The sequence below is a fragment of the Prionailurus viverrinus genome, chromosome D4 (assembly GCF_022837055.1).
Source record: "Prionailurus viverrinus isolate Anna chromosome D4, UM_Priviv_1.0, whole genome shotgun sequence".
NCBI lineage: Eukaryota > Metazoa > Chordata > Mammalia > Carnivora > Felidae > Prionailurus > Prionailurus viverrinus.
In genome coordinates this window covers 29777999-29794000 of record NC_062573.1, presented here as the reverse complement: position 1 = coordinate 29794000, position 16002 = coordinate 29777999, and the positions used below count along the sequence as shown (strand labels likewise).

Sequence of the window (16002 nt, the reverse complement as noted above, 5' to 3'; positions counted from 1 at the left end):
TAATGGAAAATACAAATGGGTAAATATTTTCAAAATTGGCTAAAAAGCCTCAGGTCTTCAGATATTCAGGAATACTAGCGTAGGGGGAAATAGGAAGAGAAAAATACCATCGTATTTCCCCCTCAAAGTGAGCACTGCAAGAATGCAAGAGCAAATGGGGTGGGGTGCATAGCTACTTTCTCTTCTTCAAGTACCAGATGCTGTTGTCTTTTTAATATTTCTCTCTCATTCCGTCTTTTCATAAATAATGGTATTTTCAAAAAGGGGCATATTTCTCTAGCTCCATAACAAATTTTTACAATTTTAAGCTGAAAGCCTGGTACAACTGAGCATGGTGATGAAAAGCCAGGGGCGGGTCCCTTCCCTTGAAAAGTTCACGTGGGGAAAACGCTTGGAACTCAAGGCCCAAAACTGACATGCCCTCTTCACAGGGTCCACAACTATAGACGGCACAGTTATACACAGACCAACAAAGCTGCAAGGCAGCTACTTCACGAAGCACCTTGGTGAGAATCTGAAAAGGGTGCCCCCTCTTCTGAGAGGACACACGTCCACGCGAATTGCTCATTTTGAGAAGTGGAGCACAAATGAATTTGCACTCCCACTTGTCACCCAAAACAGGTGACTTCGGGTTGGGCACAATCTATACAACCTCACACAGCAGCCCTGCAAAAATATGGGGTCCCCAAAACCTGGGGACACACTGCCCTTTCAAGGTAGGTTTCCAGAAAGAAGAACCTTACCAAAGGCAAACAAGCATTTTACACATTTCATTACCAGAAATCCTCATATTTGTTAATATAAATTAATTCCTAAACATATTAGGACTAGAGCAAAAAGGGTCTGGCAGAGAAGTAAAACTAGCAAATTTGGGAGAAAGGAAACGTCCATCTTGAGGTGATAATCAGTTGTTATTTAAGACCCTAATCTTTGACTATAGGTTCAAATAGCTGAAATTCAAATGCATGTCATAAGCTAAGGCACTAAAAGAATCTCTACCATTTGTAGAGAAAGGTTGGATCACGTACATTTACTATTGGGGATTTCCTTTCTCCAAATCTGCTGGTTTTCCTTCTCTGTTAGTGCACCCCCCCCCCTTTGTTTTTTTGTTTGGGGTTTTTTTGCTCCTATCTTAACTATAAAACCCCATATAGTGAGCGACACAAGTGGTTAAAGTTTGTAAAACCTGATAAATAGCCCTGGTGGATAATGGGCCCCTTAGCTACCTGCATGAAAATAAGAGGAAGAGATGACCAGATTATGAATGCCTTCACATTCAACAGCTTTCAACCCCATCACTCTTTTATGCCCTATAAAAGAGCTAAGTATCACATGGGTCCAAATTAGTCCCAGTTAGGCAGGAGAGGCAAGAGAAGGCAGCCTAGGGCAAAGCTAAAATGGAGTACAGCCCAGAGTCAGGAGCCTAAGGCAGTGGTTCTCAAATTTTAGTGGTCATCAGAATCTACTGGGGAACTTTGTCAGAATCAGATGTCTGGGTCCCTCCCTGCAACAGATAAGTTAGAACGTCCTGGAGCACTTATATTTTGACAAAGCTCAAACTGCTGACCTAGGTCCACCAGAAAGTTTAGAAACACTGGGAAATCCTCCATGCCTATCAGCAGTTCCAAAATAAAAGTCACCCATCGCAATACCAGGCTTTGCAGGTCAGAAAGGGGTGAGAAAAGGATCACCAGCCTGCAAGTCTAACAGGCTGTGCTGGACTGGAGTCTGTGGCAGAAGTTTCATTTTTATGGGACAAAATTCCTGCATTCGATAAATAAGAAAATGCTCTGCATGTGAGAAATATTTCAAATATCTGAAAAATATTTAAAATAATATATTGAATATCTCTGACCCAACACCCAAAATAAGCAAATCCTAATTTGCAATTATCTGATTCAGGTTTCTTGGTAATAGAATATTAGATATAATTAAAGCCCTTGGTGTACCCCTGTCCAATCCCATTCTTCATCTTTTCTTCCCAGAGATAATTTCTACTCTGAATTTGGTGTTAGTTGTTACCATGCATGTTTTTATACTTTTACGACATAGGTACATAGCCCCCAAACCATATTATTTTGCATGTTTTCAGATTTTATACAAGTGCAAACATTTTGTAAGAAATCTGTAACTTGTTCCCCCACCCCATATTATGTTTGCGAGATTCATTCATTTTAAAGCATGAGGCTGTGGTTTATTTTTCACAGTGCTGTTAAGACTCAATTGTGTGGGACTATCTAACAATTTATGCATTCCCCTTGTTGGTGGACATTTGAGCTGCAATGAGCATGCTTATACTTTTTCTTACTTATTTTCTTGGACGACCATATTACTTCTTAGACGCAGAAATAGACATTTTGGGTAAATAGGTATGTTAGCCCTCCAACAAGACATCGCTACACTACTGACCAAGGTAGTTGTATCCATTTACATTCCCACTAGCAGTAAATAAAAGTTGATTTCCCCACAACCTCACTAACACTTGATTACCACAGCATTTAATTTTTGCCACTCTGATGGGTGTGAAACAGCACCTCCTTATTGTTTCAATTTGCGTTTCACTAATTAAAATCTTTGACCAGTGAATGTTCATGCTTTTATACATATTTGTCAAATATATGTCTCAATTTTTTAAGAAAAATTTATCTTGTCTAAATCAGGGCAGTTCTTCCAGAGCACGTCCCCATCCCCCAAACACCCACCACAGCTGGAAAGCCGAAGTGCAGGAGGGCAGCAAGAAATCGGCTGACTTAAACAAGGAATCATTTCGGACAAAGGGCCCTAATTAATGCATTTGCTAATTAGTCTTCCCCTTCCCTCTTTTGTCAAGCCTTACTTCCAAGACAATACTATGGGCCGACAGCCTTAGACCAGGAAAGAGAATGCGGGTGGGGAGTGCAAAAGCCAAAACATTTATATAAAAGTACTACAAATGTCTTTACTGGAAGAAAATGAAGTGATCGCAGACCAGTACCTATTACTCAACCTTGTAAGATACCATCCACCTCTAACAGACTCCTTTCAAACCCCTGGCTCCCTCTTTGAAACATCCCAAGTTTTCTCTACACTAGACACGGCGCCCCTCCCCTCAGCAACCCTTTTATCTCCCTTCCCCCACAATGACTAAATACCCTCTTCTTTTTCCCCATTCTACAGCTTTCTGAGCTCCACAGGACACTCTCCATTGCCCTCCCTCTCTCCTCTAGAACTCCCAAGTCCTCTCCTTCCCTTTCCAAGATATATCCACTACAGTAAAAACCACCCACCCCAAAGAAAAATGGGAGTCCCTGCAGCACATGGCCCCAACATGCCAGGCTGGAGGGTGACTTGTCCCAATCATCCCTGCTTCCTTCCCCTTCACGCCTCCGATAGCTGTTCTCCAGGGGTTCTCCATGTGTGACAGATCCAGACCACCTGGAAAAAGACTCATTCGGCCTTCTGTAGCAGAAATGCTTTTACTAGGGCCTTATACGCACTTCTGTTTTGGGGCACGAACGAAACTCGTGCCATTTCATGAAAACAAACACCTTATAGGTGTCTCCACAAAAGCGGGAAGGCCTCCCTATTAATCTCAGCTAGATTGGTTTAGTCCGGGCAGTGGTGGGCAATGTGGCCTGGCAGAAACCAAACAGTCCCCATGATGAGAAGTTTCCGAAGCTCTGCCCCATTCACTCAAGAAAGCCCTCCCCCAGGAGGCACACCCCCCATCCGAATCTCTCCCCTCTGAGGCTCCCCAAATCGGCTCCCCAGAGTACCCCCCAAGCCCTCAAAGGGGCCCCTGCTCCTTCTCTCCACCGCGCAAGAGATCTTATCCCCGAAGCCTACCTAAAAAGCATTGGGTGGGCGTGCCTAGGACCAGGGCCTAGAGCCCCCTCCTCCGGGTCAATGTCTCTCGGGTCCCGGGGGCTAGGAGTTCTTCCTCCTTCCAGCCCCCCGTCCCCGACTCGGGGCCCGCGCCGGCCCAGGGTGGCCCTGGGTCCCAGCCAGGCTACGGCTCTCACCGGCTACGTGACCTTGGGCAAGTCACTTCCCCCAGTAAGCCTTGGTTTCCTCCTCCGCCAAGCGGAGACCTAGAGAAGTCCTGCCCTGCCCACCCTAGGGGAGGGGGCTACCCACCGGGTAGGAAAACGCTTTGTGAGCCGCTCGGCGCGGCGGGGACGCAGAGCTCACAGGGTATCCGGGGCCGGACAAAGCTGACCCTAGACAACGCTCCACCCCCTCCGCGGGGCCGGAAGGCTGGACCACACGCCTTTGGGCCCCCCACCCCCGAAAACCAACCCACGCCCCTCCCCGCCCGGCCCGCTCCGGGACCCCGTACCTGCTCCCGGCGCTCGGCCGCAGGCGCCGCCACCCTGGGAGCCCGCCCGGAGAGGCCCGTGGCCCGGAGGGCTGAGGCGGCCGGCAGCGGCTGGCTCGGGCCGGGGCGGCGGCGGCGGGGGGCGCGGGCGGCGCAGGGGCCCTAGCTCGGCGGCGCCCGGCCTGGGAGACGACGACTGAGGCTGGAAGTGCGCGGCGGCCGCAGCTGCTGAGGCGGCGGCGGCGACCGCGGCGGCGGCGCTTCCGCTCATGGCGGGGGCCGCGGAAAGCGGCTCCGACTGCGACTCGACTCTGGCGGGCGGGCGCTGGCTGGGCCCGGGCCGGCGGCAGCAGCAGCGGTGGCGGCGACGGAGGCGGCTCCCGGAGGGGGAGGAGGCGGAGCCGGGAAGCGGCAGCGGCAGCGGCGGCGGCAGCGGCGGCGGTGGCGGCGGCGGCGGCGGAGGGGGGGCGGGGACGCGGAGGGGGCGGAGACGCCGCGCCGCCGCGACCAATGGGCGGCCGGCTCCTCAGCCGCCTCTCCGGGGCCGGGCGGGCGGCGCCGTAGGGCATCCTCTGCTGCGGCGGCTCGCGGAGGCGGGGAGGCAAAGGGCCGCCCGCGGGAGAGCCCTGCCCCGGGGACTGCCCCGCCCCCGGTCCGCCTCCGGGGCACAGACGCTGGCCTCCCGGGCCGGGCCTCGCGCCACCCAGGCCCGGCTGCGCCTGAGGCTCAGCTGCGCGGCTGCCTCGGGCGCCGGTGTTTGAGTCAGTGAGTTTGCCAGGGGCTCGACCCGGGTTGCTGCGGCTCGCCGGCGCGCCCGCCCGCCGGCCACCCATTCTACGGCGAGTGCAGCCTCGGCCTCCCTCCTCCTCTCCCTCACACTATATCCAGTCTCCTCTTCCTCCCTCTTTTGGCTGTTTCCTCAAAGTTTTTCTTTTCCAGACACTTAGAAGAGAAACTCTCTCCCCTTCTTGGGCTATATGTCTCAGTGCTAAATCAGCGGACTCAGAGGGGACAGAAGCAGAAACGAAAGAGATGGAGATGCGCTGCCTTCTCTGAATTTAAAGACCCATCTTGAATTGAACAGAAGCCAGCCTCCCTCAGCCCTGGCCCCTCGCCCCTTTCTCCTACTTTCTCTTCCTCTTTCTTTAAACGGCGTTGTTGTTAAAAAGCTTACAGGAAACCATCTAACCCAGCCGGGCCTAGTCTCAAAAGAGAGGCTGGGAGGTGAGGAAAGGCTTTTGAGCTGTGCTGACAGTGTTCTAAGAGAATTCTGCAGATTCGCGATCCCCTTGGACGCCCTCTTCTCCTTAGATGGGATATTATTGGTCACTGAACCCATTTCCTTTTCATATTTTTCTGACTTTCATATCAAAGACTCAACCACGTGCACTCCGTGCTAGGAGTGCCGTTAAGTACAGCCGTGGGGGTGAGGGTGCAGCTACACTGCCGACTAGATCATTTCCACAAAGTGTTATCCTCAGCCTTTACCCACATGCAGCCACCAACAGGGAGCCGAGTAGAGAGAGAGCAAACTACAAGTTGACAAAGCACCGTGCTACGGTGGTAGGCTAACCCCATGAGAGACAAGTGTGGATGAATCTGTGGCAACTGACGTTTTAAATTCCACCTTAACATTTACTAGGTACATGATCTTTCATCATGCAATGCTAGGCACTGGGGATACAATGATTAAGATACAGTCCCAGGCTTCAAAGAGTTTACATGTCTAGGGGTACCTGGGTGGCTCAGTCGTTTGAGTGACTTCAGCTCAGCTGATGATACCGCGATTCATGAGTTCTAGACCGTATCAGGCTTTGCGCTGACAGCACCTAGCCTTCTTTGAATTCTCTGCCTCTCTCTCTCTCTCTCTCTCTCTCTCGCTCTCGCTCTCCCTCTCGCTCTCCCTCTCTCCCCCCTCCCCCCACCCCCACCCGCGTGCTCTCTCAAAAATAAATAAACATTAAAAAAAAAGTTTACATGTCTCCTTGGAGGATGGTGAGATAAATTCTTAGAAGTTAAGAGCTTAAGGGTGACTAGAAGTTTACCAGGCGAAACAGGCTGGGGAAAGTGGACTGGGAAGACATTAAAAATATAATTGGGGGGCGCCTGGGGTGGCTCAGTGGGTCAAGCGTCCGACTTCGGCTCAGGTCGTGATCTTGCGGTCTGTGAGTTCCAGCCCCGCATGGGGCTCTGTGCTGACAGCTCAGAGCCTGGAGCCTGCTTTAGATTCTGTGTCTCCCTCTCTCTCTGCACCTCCCCCACTCACACTCTGTCTCACTCTCTTTCTCTCTCAAAAATAAAATAAACATTAAAAAATTATATACATATATATAATTGGCCAGGGGCTCCTAGGTGGCTCAGTCAGTTAAGCTTCCCACTTTTGATTTCCACTCAGGTCATGATTTTAGGGTATGTGAGGTAGAGCCCTTCATGGGCTCCTCGCTCACATCTTGGAACCTGTTTGGTATTCTCTCTCTTCTCCCTGTCTCTTTCTGCCCTGCCCTGCTCGCACTCACTTGCTCACTCTCAAAATAAATAAACAAACATTAAATATATATATGTATGTATGTATGTATATATATATGTATGTATGTGTGTGTGTGTGTATATATATATATATATATATATATATGTATATGTATGTATATAATTGGCTAGGGACGCCTGGGTGGCTCAGTCAATTAAGTGTCCAACTTCGGCTCAGGGCATGATCTCATAGTTCTTGAGTTCGAGCCCTGCATCGGGGTCTGTGCTGACAGCTCAGAGCCTGGGGCCTGCTTCGGATTCTGTGTCTCCCTCTCTCTCTACCCCTCCCCTACTTGCGCTCTGTCTCTCTTTCGTTCTCTCAAAAATAAATAAACATTAAAAAAATTAAAACACAAAAAAGAGAATATGATTGGCCAAAGGACCTAGTATTTCCTGAATCCCATCCTTCACTTTCTGGTGGTAGGTACATATTACTAGTTAGGGTTTCAGTCCTAATGCCTACTGTAGAATGCCCATAAACTATGGTATTCTGTCTTTTGATAGGTCTCGGTAGCCTATCAAATTTGAAAGCCCAAATCCCAGTTTCAACTCTTACAACTCAATTTGGTCAAATGCCTTTCCCACCAGCCCTAGAAGATAAGGGACAGGCAAGCAGTTTAATCCAGTAACCAAAGGACCCCACTGAGGCTGCCTTGCTGACCAGGAGGAAGCAAGGGAGAGGGCCAGGTTAGGCCCTGGGCCACCTCGCCTTGCCAGTTAAAGGGTGCAAAAGAAAGAATGGAACACATTCATGTGTGTTGTAACATTTATCTCTGAAAATGTCCATCCTTCAGCAATGATCAGGAAGAGAGATGAGCATGATGTGTTTAGGGAACCACAAGTTTAATAAGACTGGGGCACAGCCTGGGTGATAAGTGGGAAGAAGAGACCAGACTGGAGAGCTAGGAGGGTACCAAAAGACCTTGAAGAGTCTTGAGTATCATGTTGAGGCATTTGAACTTAAGTAACGAAAGGGAACTATTAAAAGATTTAGTGGGAGGGGCGCCTGGGTGGCGCAGTCGGTTAAGCGTCTGACTTCAGCCAGGTCACGATCTCGCAGTCCATGAGTTCGAGCCCCGCGTCAGGCTCTGGGCTGATGGCTCGGAGCCTGGAGCCTGTTTCCAATCCTGTGTCTCCCTCTCTCTGCCCCTCCCCCGTTCATGCTCTGTCTCTCTCTGTCCCAAAAATAAATAAAAACGTTGAAAAAATATTTAAAAAAAAAAAATAAAAGATTTAGTGGGAGAAGAAAATAATCAGATTGGATTTGGGAAACACTGGCTGCTGTATAGAAAATAGATTGGAAGGGAACAAGAAGAGAAGCAATAAAACTGGCTAAGAAGCTATTAGGCAAGGGACCAAGCCGACCCAAACTGAGGCAGACATGGTAAGATTACAAGTGTATTAAGGTATTATAATCACCAAGATACAGCTGTCAAGGAAGATGGGAGAGCGTCAAGGATGAGAAAGATATATTTGGCTTGGGCAACAGGATGATAGTAATGCCGTTCTTGAAGACAGGGGCTACCTGGTGAGGAACAGAGAATGATGATCCTGGTTACATCAGTTCATTTCTAGGACCCTCACTTTCCTCATACACATAAGGCAGAAGGGTCGCTGCTAGACGATTACTAATGTCTTTCTGAGATTGGCATCTAGAGATTTGCAAAAGAGAAGCAAGATAACAGAATTGCCCTTTTCATTTTTTTGTTTCTATTTTTTTTATTGTGGCAAAACATACATAATAGAATTTTACCATTTTAACCATTTTCAAGTATACAATTCAGTGGCATTAACTACTGTCTTAGCTTGGGCTGCTATAACAAAACATTACAGGCTGGTGGCTTCAACCACAGAACTATATTTTCTCACAGTTCTGGAGGCTACAAGGCCAAGATCAAGATGTCATCATGGTCAGTTTCTGGTAAGAGCTCTCTTGCTGGCTTATAGATGGCTGATTTCTCACTGTGTCCTCTCATGGTGGGGAGAGAGATATAGAGCAAATTCTCTGGTGTCTCTTCTTTTTTTTAAAGCTTTTTATTTATTTTGAGGAGGTGGGGGCGGGGGCAGAGGATCTGAAGCTACCTCTGTGCCGACAGCAGAGAGCCTGATGGGGGGCTCCAACTGAGCCGAAATCAGACGCTTAACTGAGTCACCCAGACGCAGGTCTCTTCTTATAAGGGCACTAATTTTAAAGGCCCCATCTCCAAATATTATCACATTGAGGGTTAGGACTTAAACATATGAATTTGAGGGGAACACAATTCAATCTATAGCAACTACATTCACAGTGTTATTCAACCATCACCATTATCCATTGCCAGAACTTTTTCGTCATCCCAAACAGAAACTCGATACTTATTAATCAATAACCTTCCCATTCTCCTCCTCCCCAGCCCCTGATACCTCTATTCTACTTTCTGTCTCTATGAATTTGCCTTTTCCAGGTACCTCACACAAATGGAATTATATGATATTGGTCCTTTTGTGTCAGCTTATTTCCCTTAGCATACTGTTTTCAAGGTTCAAGTTTCAACCATGTTGTAGCATGTATCAGAATTTCATTCCTTTTTAAAGCTGAGTAATATTCCATTATATATATGTATATATATGTTGATATATATCTCTAAATATATATGTATATTTATGTATATGTATACATGTATATGTATGCATATATCTATTTATATATCTATTACCTATATATAATCACATGTTGTTTATCCATTCATTCATCAATGGACATTTATGTTGCTTCCATCTTTTGACTGTTATGAATAATATTACTATGAACATTGGCATACAAGTATCTGAGTCCCTGCTTTCAGTTCTTTTGAATTCCACCCAGGAGTAGAATTGCTGCATTATATGGTAATTCTATACTTAACTTTTTGAGGAACCCACCAAACTGGTTTCCATTGTGGCTGCACCATTTTACATTCCTACCAGCAATTTCTCCACAACCAATTTCCAATTTTTCCACATCTTCATCAACACTTGTTATTTTCCATATGTATATATATATGTATATATATACACATATGTATATATACATGTATATGCATATGTATATATATGTATATATATGCCATCTAATGGATGTAAAGTGGTATCTCGTTGTGATTTTGATTCGCATTTTCCATTTCATTTTCACATCCAGCACATATATTACTTGTATTTGTCTTCCAGTATGGTTTGCAAATGTTGTTTCTTGTTTTGTCTTTTGGGTTTTTGTTGTTGTTGCTGTCGTTTTTTGGAGGGGGAGGGAGTAGAGGAGGGGGATTACAAGAAAACACTCAAAGAGTTACATACAGAAAAATTATAACACAACAATAAACATCTAATAGTATGTAAAACCAAAAGAAGAGCGAGATAGTCTTGGCTACACCACAGAATAACACTCTGCAGCCTTAGCAACTGAAGGACTCCAGATAAGGTAGAACTCAATGATAGTTGTAACCATGCCCAGCAAAGGCAGAGGAAATAGGAACACCAAATGGAAGGAGCTGGAGCAGGAAATGATGAATTTAACCCGCAATATCACATGACTATACTCCTTCACCAGCACACACAAACACCTGTGAAACACCTCTAAGGCCTCCCTGAAACACCTAGGGGTGTGTACCTCAGGGTGTGTTTGAGAGCAATAGAACGCATGCTGCTCTTTTTTCTTACTGTTACAACGCTAATAAGCATAAGGTTCTATTTCCTTAGGCTAGATTCCTAAAAGAATTGCTATGTCTGGGCGCCTGGGTGGCTCAGTCGGTTAAGCCTCCGACTTCAGCTCAAGTCATGATCTTTGTGGGTTCAAGCCCCACATCGGGCTCTGTGCTGACAGCTCAGAGCCTGGGGCCTCCTTCAAATTTTGTGTCTCCCTCTCTCCCTCTGCCCCTCCTTGCTCATACGTGCTTTCTCTCTCTCTCTCAAAAATAAATAAAAATAAACATTAAAAAAAGCCAGAGTTGCTAGGTCAATGTTTTTAAAGGTTTTACTTTCCGAAAACTATCACAATTTATTTATTTAATCATTTATTTATTTTTACCTAAATATAGGGGATTGACTTGATCCTCTTCCTCACTCGCAAAACTTCTCACATTGACTTTATTTATTATTCTCTTTTATCCGTATTCTCCAATCTCATTCCCCTTTTCCACCATAGGAAATCATTCCAGTATGTTAAGTATATATCTTTTTGTTTGTAGATGTTTATTTAAAATGTGTATTATTGTTTTAGAGTCATGTATTTTTTTCCTTAAGTAAATAGTACTGTAAGATAGATTTTTTTTCTTTGTGTTCTTCCTTGCAGTAACATTTTTTTTTTAAGTTTATTTATTTTGAGAGAGAGAGTGCACACAAGCAGGGGAAGGACAGAGAGAAAGTGAGAGGGAGAATCCCAAGCACACTCTGTGCTCAGTGCAGAGCCCAATGCAGAGCTCGATCTCAGGACTGAGAGACTGAGACCTGAGCCACAATCAAGAGTCTGACACTTAACCAACTGAGCCACCCAGGGACCCCTGGAGTAATATGTTTTTAAGATCGAGTCCACTGCTTCTAACTATTGACTAATACTCTACTCACCACATTTTGCTTAAGGACTTCTTCAGTTATGGACACACAAATTGCTTCTCACAACCAAAAACAACACTGTGAACATCTTCATGTGTGGCCCTTATGAGAACGATGAGAGAATTTCTCTGGGTTATATATCCAGTAGCAGAATTGGATATTTTACAGGTTTTTTTTCTCTTTTATGTCATTTGATTTTCATTTTTTGATCACTGATAAGAATGCGTGTGTGTGGTGTGTGTATTTCTTTAACCACTGTATTCTTCCAGGAATTTTCTGATCACATCCTCAGCCCTATCCTCCATTGATTCTTTAAAGACTAATTTAGCCGGTAATTGATTGTAACACATTGAAAAAATGTGATACATGAGTCCACACATGAATCCACAATGATACTTGAAGAGAAAGAGAGAGAAGAAAGGGAGGAAAAACTCATTTACCACCAATGGAAACACTATGACACTAACTCCTTTGTCAGAAAATTGGTAATTAAAGAGAAAGAATGAAGCATTTAATGTGTCATTTTAGGAAGAAATTAGGTTCATCCCCAATTGATGAGGGAAAACTCTTCTTTGCAGAAGAATGTCAGCTAATAAATGTGGGACTGATAGAAATTCGTCATTTTGCGATCTCCAATGAGATAATTGATTCAGGTAAGAATCATCAGTGAATGTTAAACTGTTAAAAATAAAGAAAGAAAAAGGACAAATTTATCCTCGTATCTATATCCTACCACTCACTTGCACCAGGAACACTTCCATTTTGCCTTTGCTCCCACCACTCTATTGAAACTACAATGCTTGAAGGACAATACTGACTTCTCAATTGTGAAATACAAGGATCCTTTCTCATCCTCCATGACCTCTTTATGGTATTTGACATTAGTGGCCACCTCCCTTTTCTTGCAATTCTCTCCTTTCATCCACAAGAGACTGCTTATCTATTGCTGTGTAACAAACCAACTTCATATAAAATGGCTTAAGACAAAAAAAAAATGTGTTATTTCTTGTGGTTCTGCTGGCAGACTGGGCTCAGTTAGGTGGTTCTCACAAAGAATCTATTACAAGGTGGAGTGCTGGATGTTAGGATGTCCTTGGAACCACGTAGAGGGGACGACCATCTTGCCAGCACAACCCAATGAAAAGCCCCTAGTAGTGTGCCAGAATGAATTGGAGGTCAACCAATCACCAAGTGACAGCACGACCTGACGTGGAAAAGGGCCACCCAGACCTAAACCTGGAACTGCTGCAGCTTAAAAACCCCACCCCACCACACCTGGGTGCGACTTCCCTGACTCCTCTCTCTCCCTGAGTCATGGAACCTTGCCTGAGACCTTAGCTCCCAAATAAAGCCTTTGACTGCTAAAATTTTTTAGCCTCTGACTCCTATCTTTACCCTGCCTCACGCCTGACCCTAACACTGGAATCATCTGAAAAGTCAACTGGGCTAGATATTCAAGATGCCTTTCTCACTCATTTGTCTGGTACCTGGCTAGAAGCTCTGGGGGTTAGCAGGGCATCTATCTCTCAATGCTGCTAGCTTGGGCTTCCTAACAGTATGGTGGTCTCAGGATAGGTAGATTTCTTACCTAGTGCCTGGCTTCCCCTAGAACAAATGTTCCAATTGTCCCAGGTGGAAGCTACCAAGCTTTTTATGAGACAGCTAATGGTCTCTTTCACACCCATATGCATCATCCATTATTTCCAGCAACGGTTTCTTTTTTTTTTTAATAGTTTCATTTTTTTTAAAGTTTATTTATTTGAGAGAAAGAGAGAGAGCATGAGTGGAGGAGGGGCAGAAAGAGAATGAGAGAGAGAATCCCAAGCAGGATCCACACGGTCAGCATGGAGCCCAATGCGGAGCTCAGACTTAGGACTCCACCACCAGAGCCGTGAGATCATGACCTGAGCCCAAATCAAGAGTCAGACACTTAACTGACTGAGCCACCCAGGTGCCCCCAACACCCCCAGCATTGGTCTTTAGAGGAGAAAAAGAACGTGAAGACGCTTCAAAAGTTGAGTATAAAACCCATCCATGTTTTTATTGTTTCATTTTTAAATATGTATGTATCCATATCTAACCCCAAAGCAATTTTTAAACACTCACTTTTTACCCAGGTTTTGAAAACATTTAACTTAATTTTCACAGAACCGGGAACTTTCCTTTTGCACTTGTATTTCTGCAGCTTACTTAATATTTAATTAAATAACGTAATTTCAGAAATAAATACAACTAACATAAACAAGTTTGGGGGCCATGTACCAGAAAGCAGCATATTGGCTGTGAATGTTCAAGCACACAGAGGCATAAATTGGTATACTGTACACATAGGGGATGGAAAGCATTAGTTAATCAGTTAAAGGAGTTCCTAACCTATCTTTTATTGAATCTTTTGAGTTGGAAGCAACATAAACCACCTCAAGAAACTTAGAACTTATTGGCTCTTATACTCTGAAGTCTGGGATAGATCTCGCATGACTTGATTCAGGGGCTCATATGACGACATCAACTCCCAATTTTCCTCCATCTCTCAGCTGTGCTCACCACCATGTTGGCTTCATAATGAGATTCTCTGTTAGTAACAAGATGGTGGTGGCAGTTTCTAGCACAGAAGAGAGAACATGTATTCCTCTCAGCAATTCTAGCAAAAGACTCCATACTTGTCATTGGCTGAGACTGGGTATGTGCCCACCTCGGTACCAATCTGTGGCCAGGGCAATGTGATGACCTGATGGATTAGGACCCAGTCTCATGCCTTCCTGGAGCCTTATGTAACTCCATGGACTGAGAAAAACTGCCTTGGAGTGTTCAAGCATGCTGTTATGGAAGTCCAGTCCTACGGTAACATTTGAAGGAAGAAACTACGTGTTGCCGAAGGGCAAGTATAACATCCTGTTCCTCTCTGTACTCCCAACCCACATACATAGTACTCTGCATGTTTCCTGCACAGCAGGCATTGCTTATTGTGACCTAAAATCACAAGCATCTTTCTCTTCATTTACTGTGCACCTTAAGGCAGTTTGTAGGAGATTCGCCCTTGGTGTACAACATGCCAGTCCCCATTTGCCTGAATTTTGTTATCTTTTGATCTTTCATGCTGTCAAAAGGCCTCAAAGCATAGATTTGAATGGGGTTTGGACTCAAGGACTCACAGAGCTGGGCTCCATTGTAGAATTCCCTGAGTAAAGTCTTTCCTCTGTATCTCAAGTCTTGCGTGTTCCTTTATAATGCTGGTTATGGCAAGGCGGCTGTTTTAATTTCACCTTCTGGGTTTATACTAGAGCCATTTTTAAGGACTATCCTTGGGTCTTTCCCCTAGTTCCCCCCACCCCACCCCCCACCCCTTCCCTTGTCCCTCCCTTCCCTGCAGCCACAGCTGCCTGGCTCCAGGGCACTCAGACGGCACTGTCGCCTAGGCAACCCAGAAGGGGGCTTCAATCTACTGTCTCCCCAGAGGGGCTGGGCTGGCCCTGAGCCAGGAAGAGGCAGGGGGCAGGGGACCTGACTGGCCCAACGCAGGGCATGTCGGGAAGTAAACAGACCACTGGTGTGCTGCCCGCCAGAAGGGAAGAGGGAGACCAGGAATGTCATGGGTGTAATTGTCTGAGGGTTTTACAAGCAGACCACCACGGAGAATATGGCCGGCTATGAGAACAGGAATGGGACAGGAGAAAAAAGGCCTGATTCATCTTGGGCTCAGATCTGCAGTGTGGTGGTTAAATGGCTGAGGCTCTGTATTAGTTTCCTGGGTGCGTGACAACAAAGTATTACAAACTGGGTGGCATGAAATAGCAGAAATGTATTGTCTCAGAGCTTTGGAGGCTACGAGTCCCAAATCAAGTTGTCAGCAGAGCCACACTCCCTCTGAAATCTGCAGAGGTATGGTTCCTTGCTTCTTCCTAACTCCTGGTGGTTTACTGGCAATCTTTGGCCTTCCTTGGCTTGTGACTACCTGACTCCAAACTCTGCCTTTGTGGTCACTTTGATGAGATTTGGGGGGTGATGGTGGGAGTCAGAGCCAACAGCCAAGAAAGAATTCTTGAAGACATCTTTGGTGCAAAAAAGGCGGCGATTTTATTAACACATGGGGATAGGACCCATGGGCAGTAAGAGTTGCACTGGGGTTGTGAAGAGTGACTGATTACATAGCTTCAGTTTGGGAAGGGGTTAGGGACAGCATAAGTCTCTAAAGAATTTTGGAAGCAAGGTTTCCAGGACCTTGAGGGGCTAGCTGTTGTTAGGAAAACATCATTTATTACTGTTTAGTAAAACCTCAGTCATGAAATCCTCCAGATGTATATCAGGGGCCATATGCTTGGAGTATAACTGCCAACATATACTTGGGGGTTAAAGATAAAGGAGGTTTACAAAGGAATTCTTATGTGTCTAAGGAGACTCACAGGATCCTGGGCGGGTCAGGATAATGTTAAGCCACAATTCCCTTTCGTCTCTAGCAAAGTGTCATCATTGAGGCAGCTGAGCTCCCAGAGAGAGATCATCTACTTGTTTCAAGGACTTGTCAATGGGCCGTAGGCAGTAAGGGAATTTAATTTTTTTTTTAATTTTTTAGATATTTATTTTTGAAAGAGAGAGAGAGCAAGGGAGGGACAGAGAGA

General features: G+C 45.6%; 1 protein-coding gene across 1 annotated transcript in view; it reads right to left on the bottom strand.

The window, feature by feature from the left end:
- Positions 1-4713, bottom strand: part of RNF38 (ring finger protein 38) — a 132155-nt gene extending 127442 nt beyond the window's left edge. Inside the window, exon 1 of the mRNA XM_047829600.1 lies at positions 4319-4713. Coding sequence (XP_047685556.1) covers positions 4319-4568 — 250 coding nt within the window. The 5' untranslated portion in view covers positions 4569-4713. The remainder of the gene's footprint in view (positions 1-4318) is intronic.
- Between the last annotated feature and the right edge of the window lie 11289 nt (positions 4714-16002).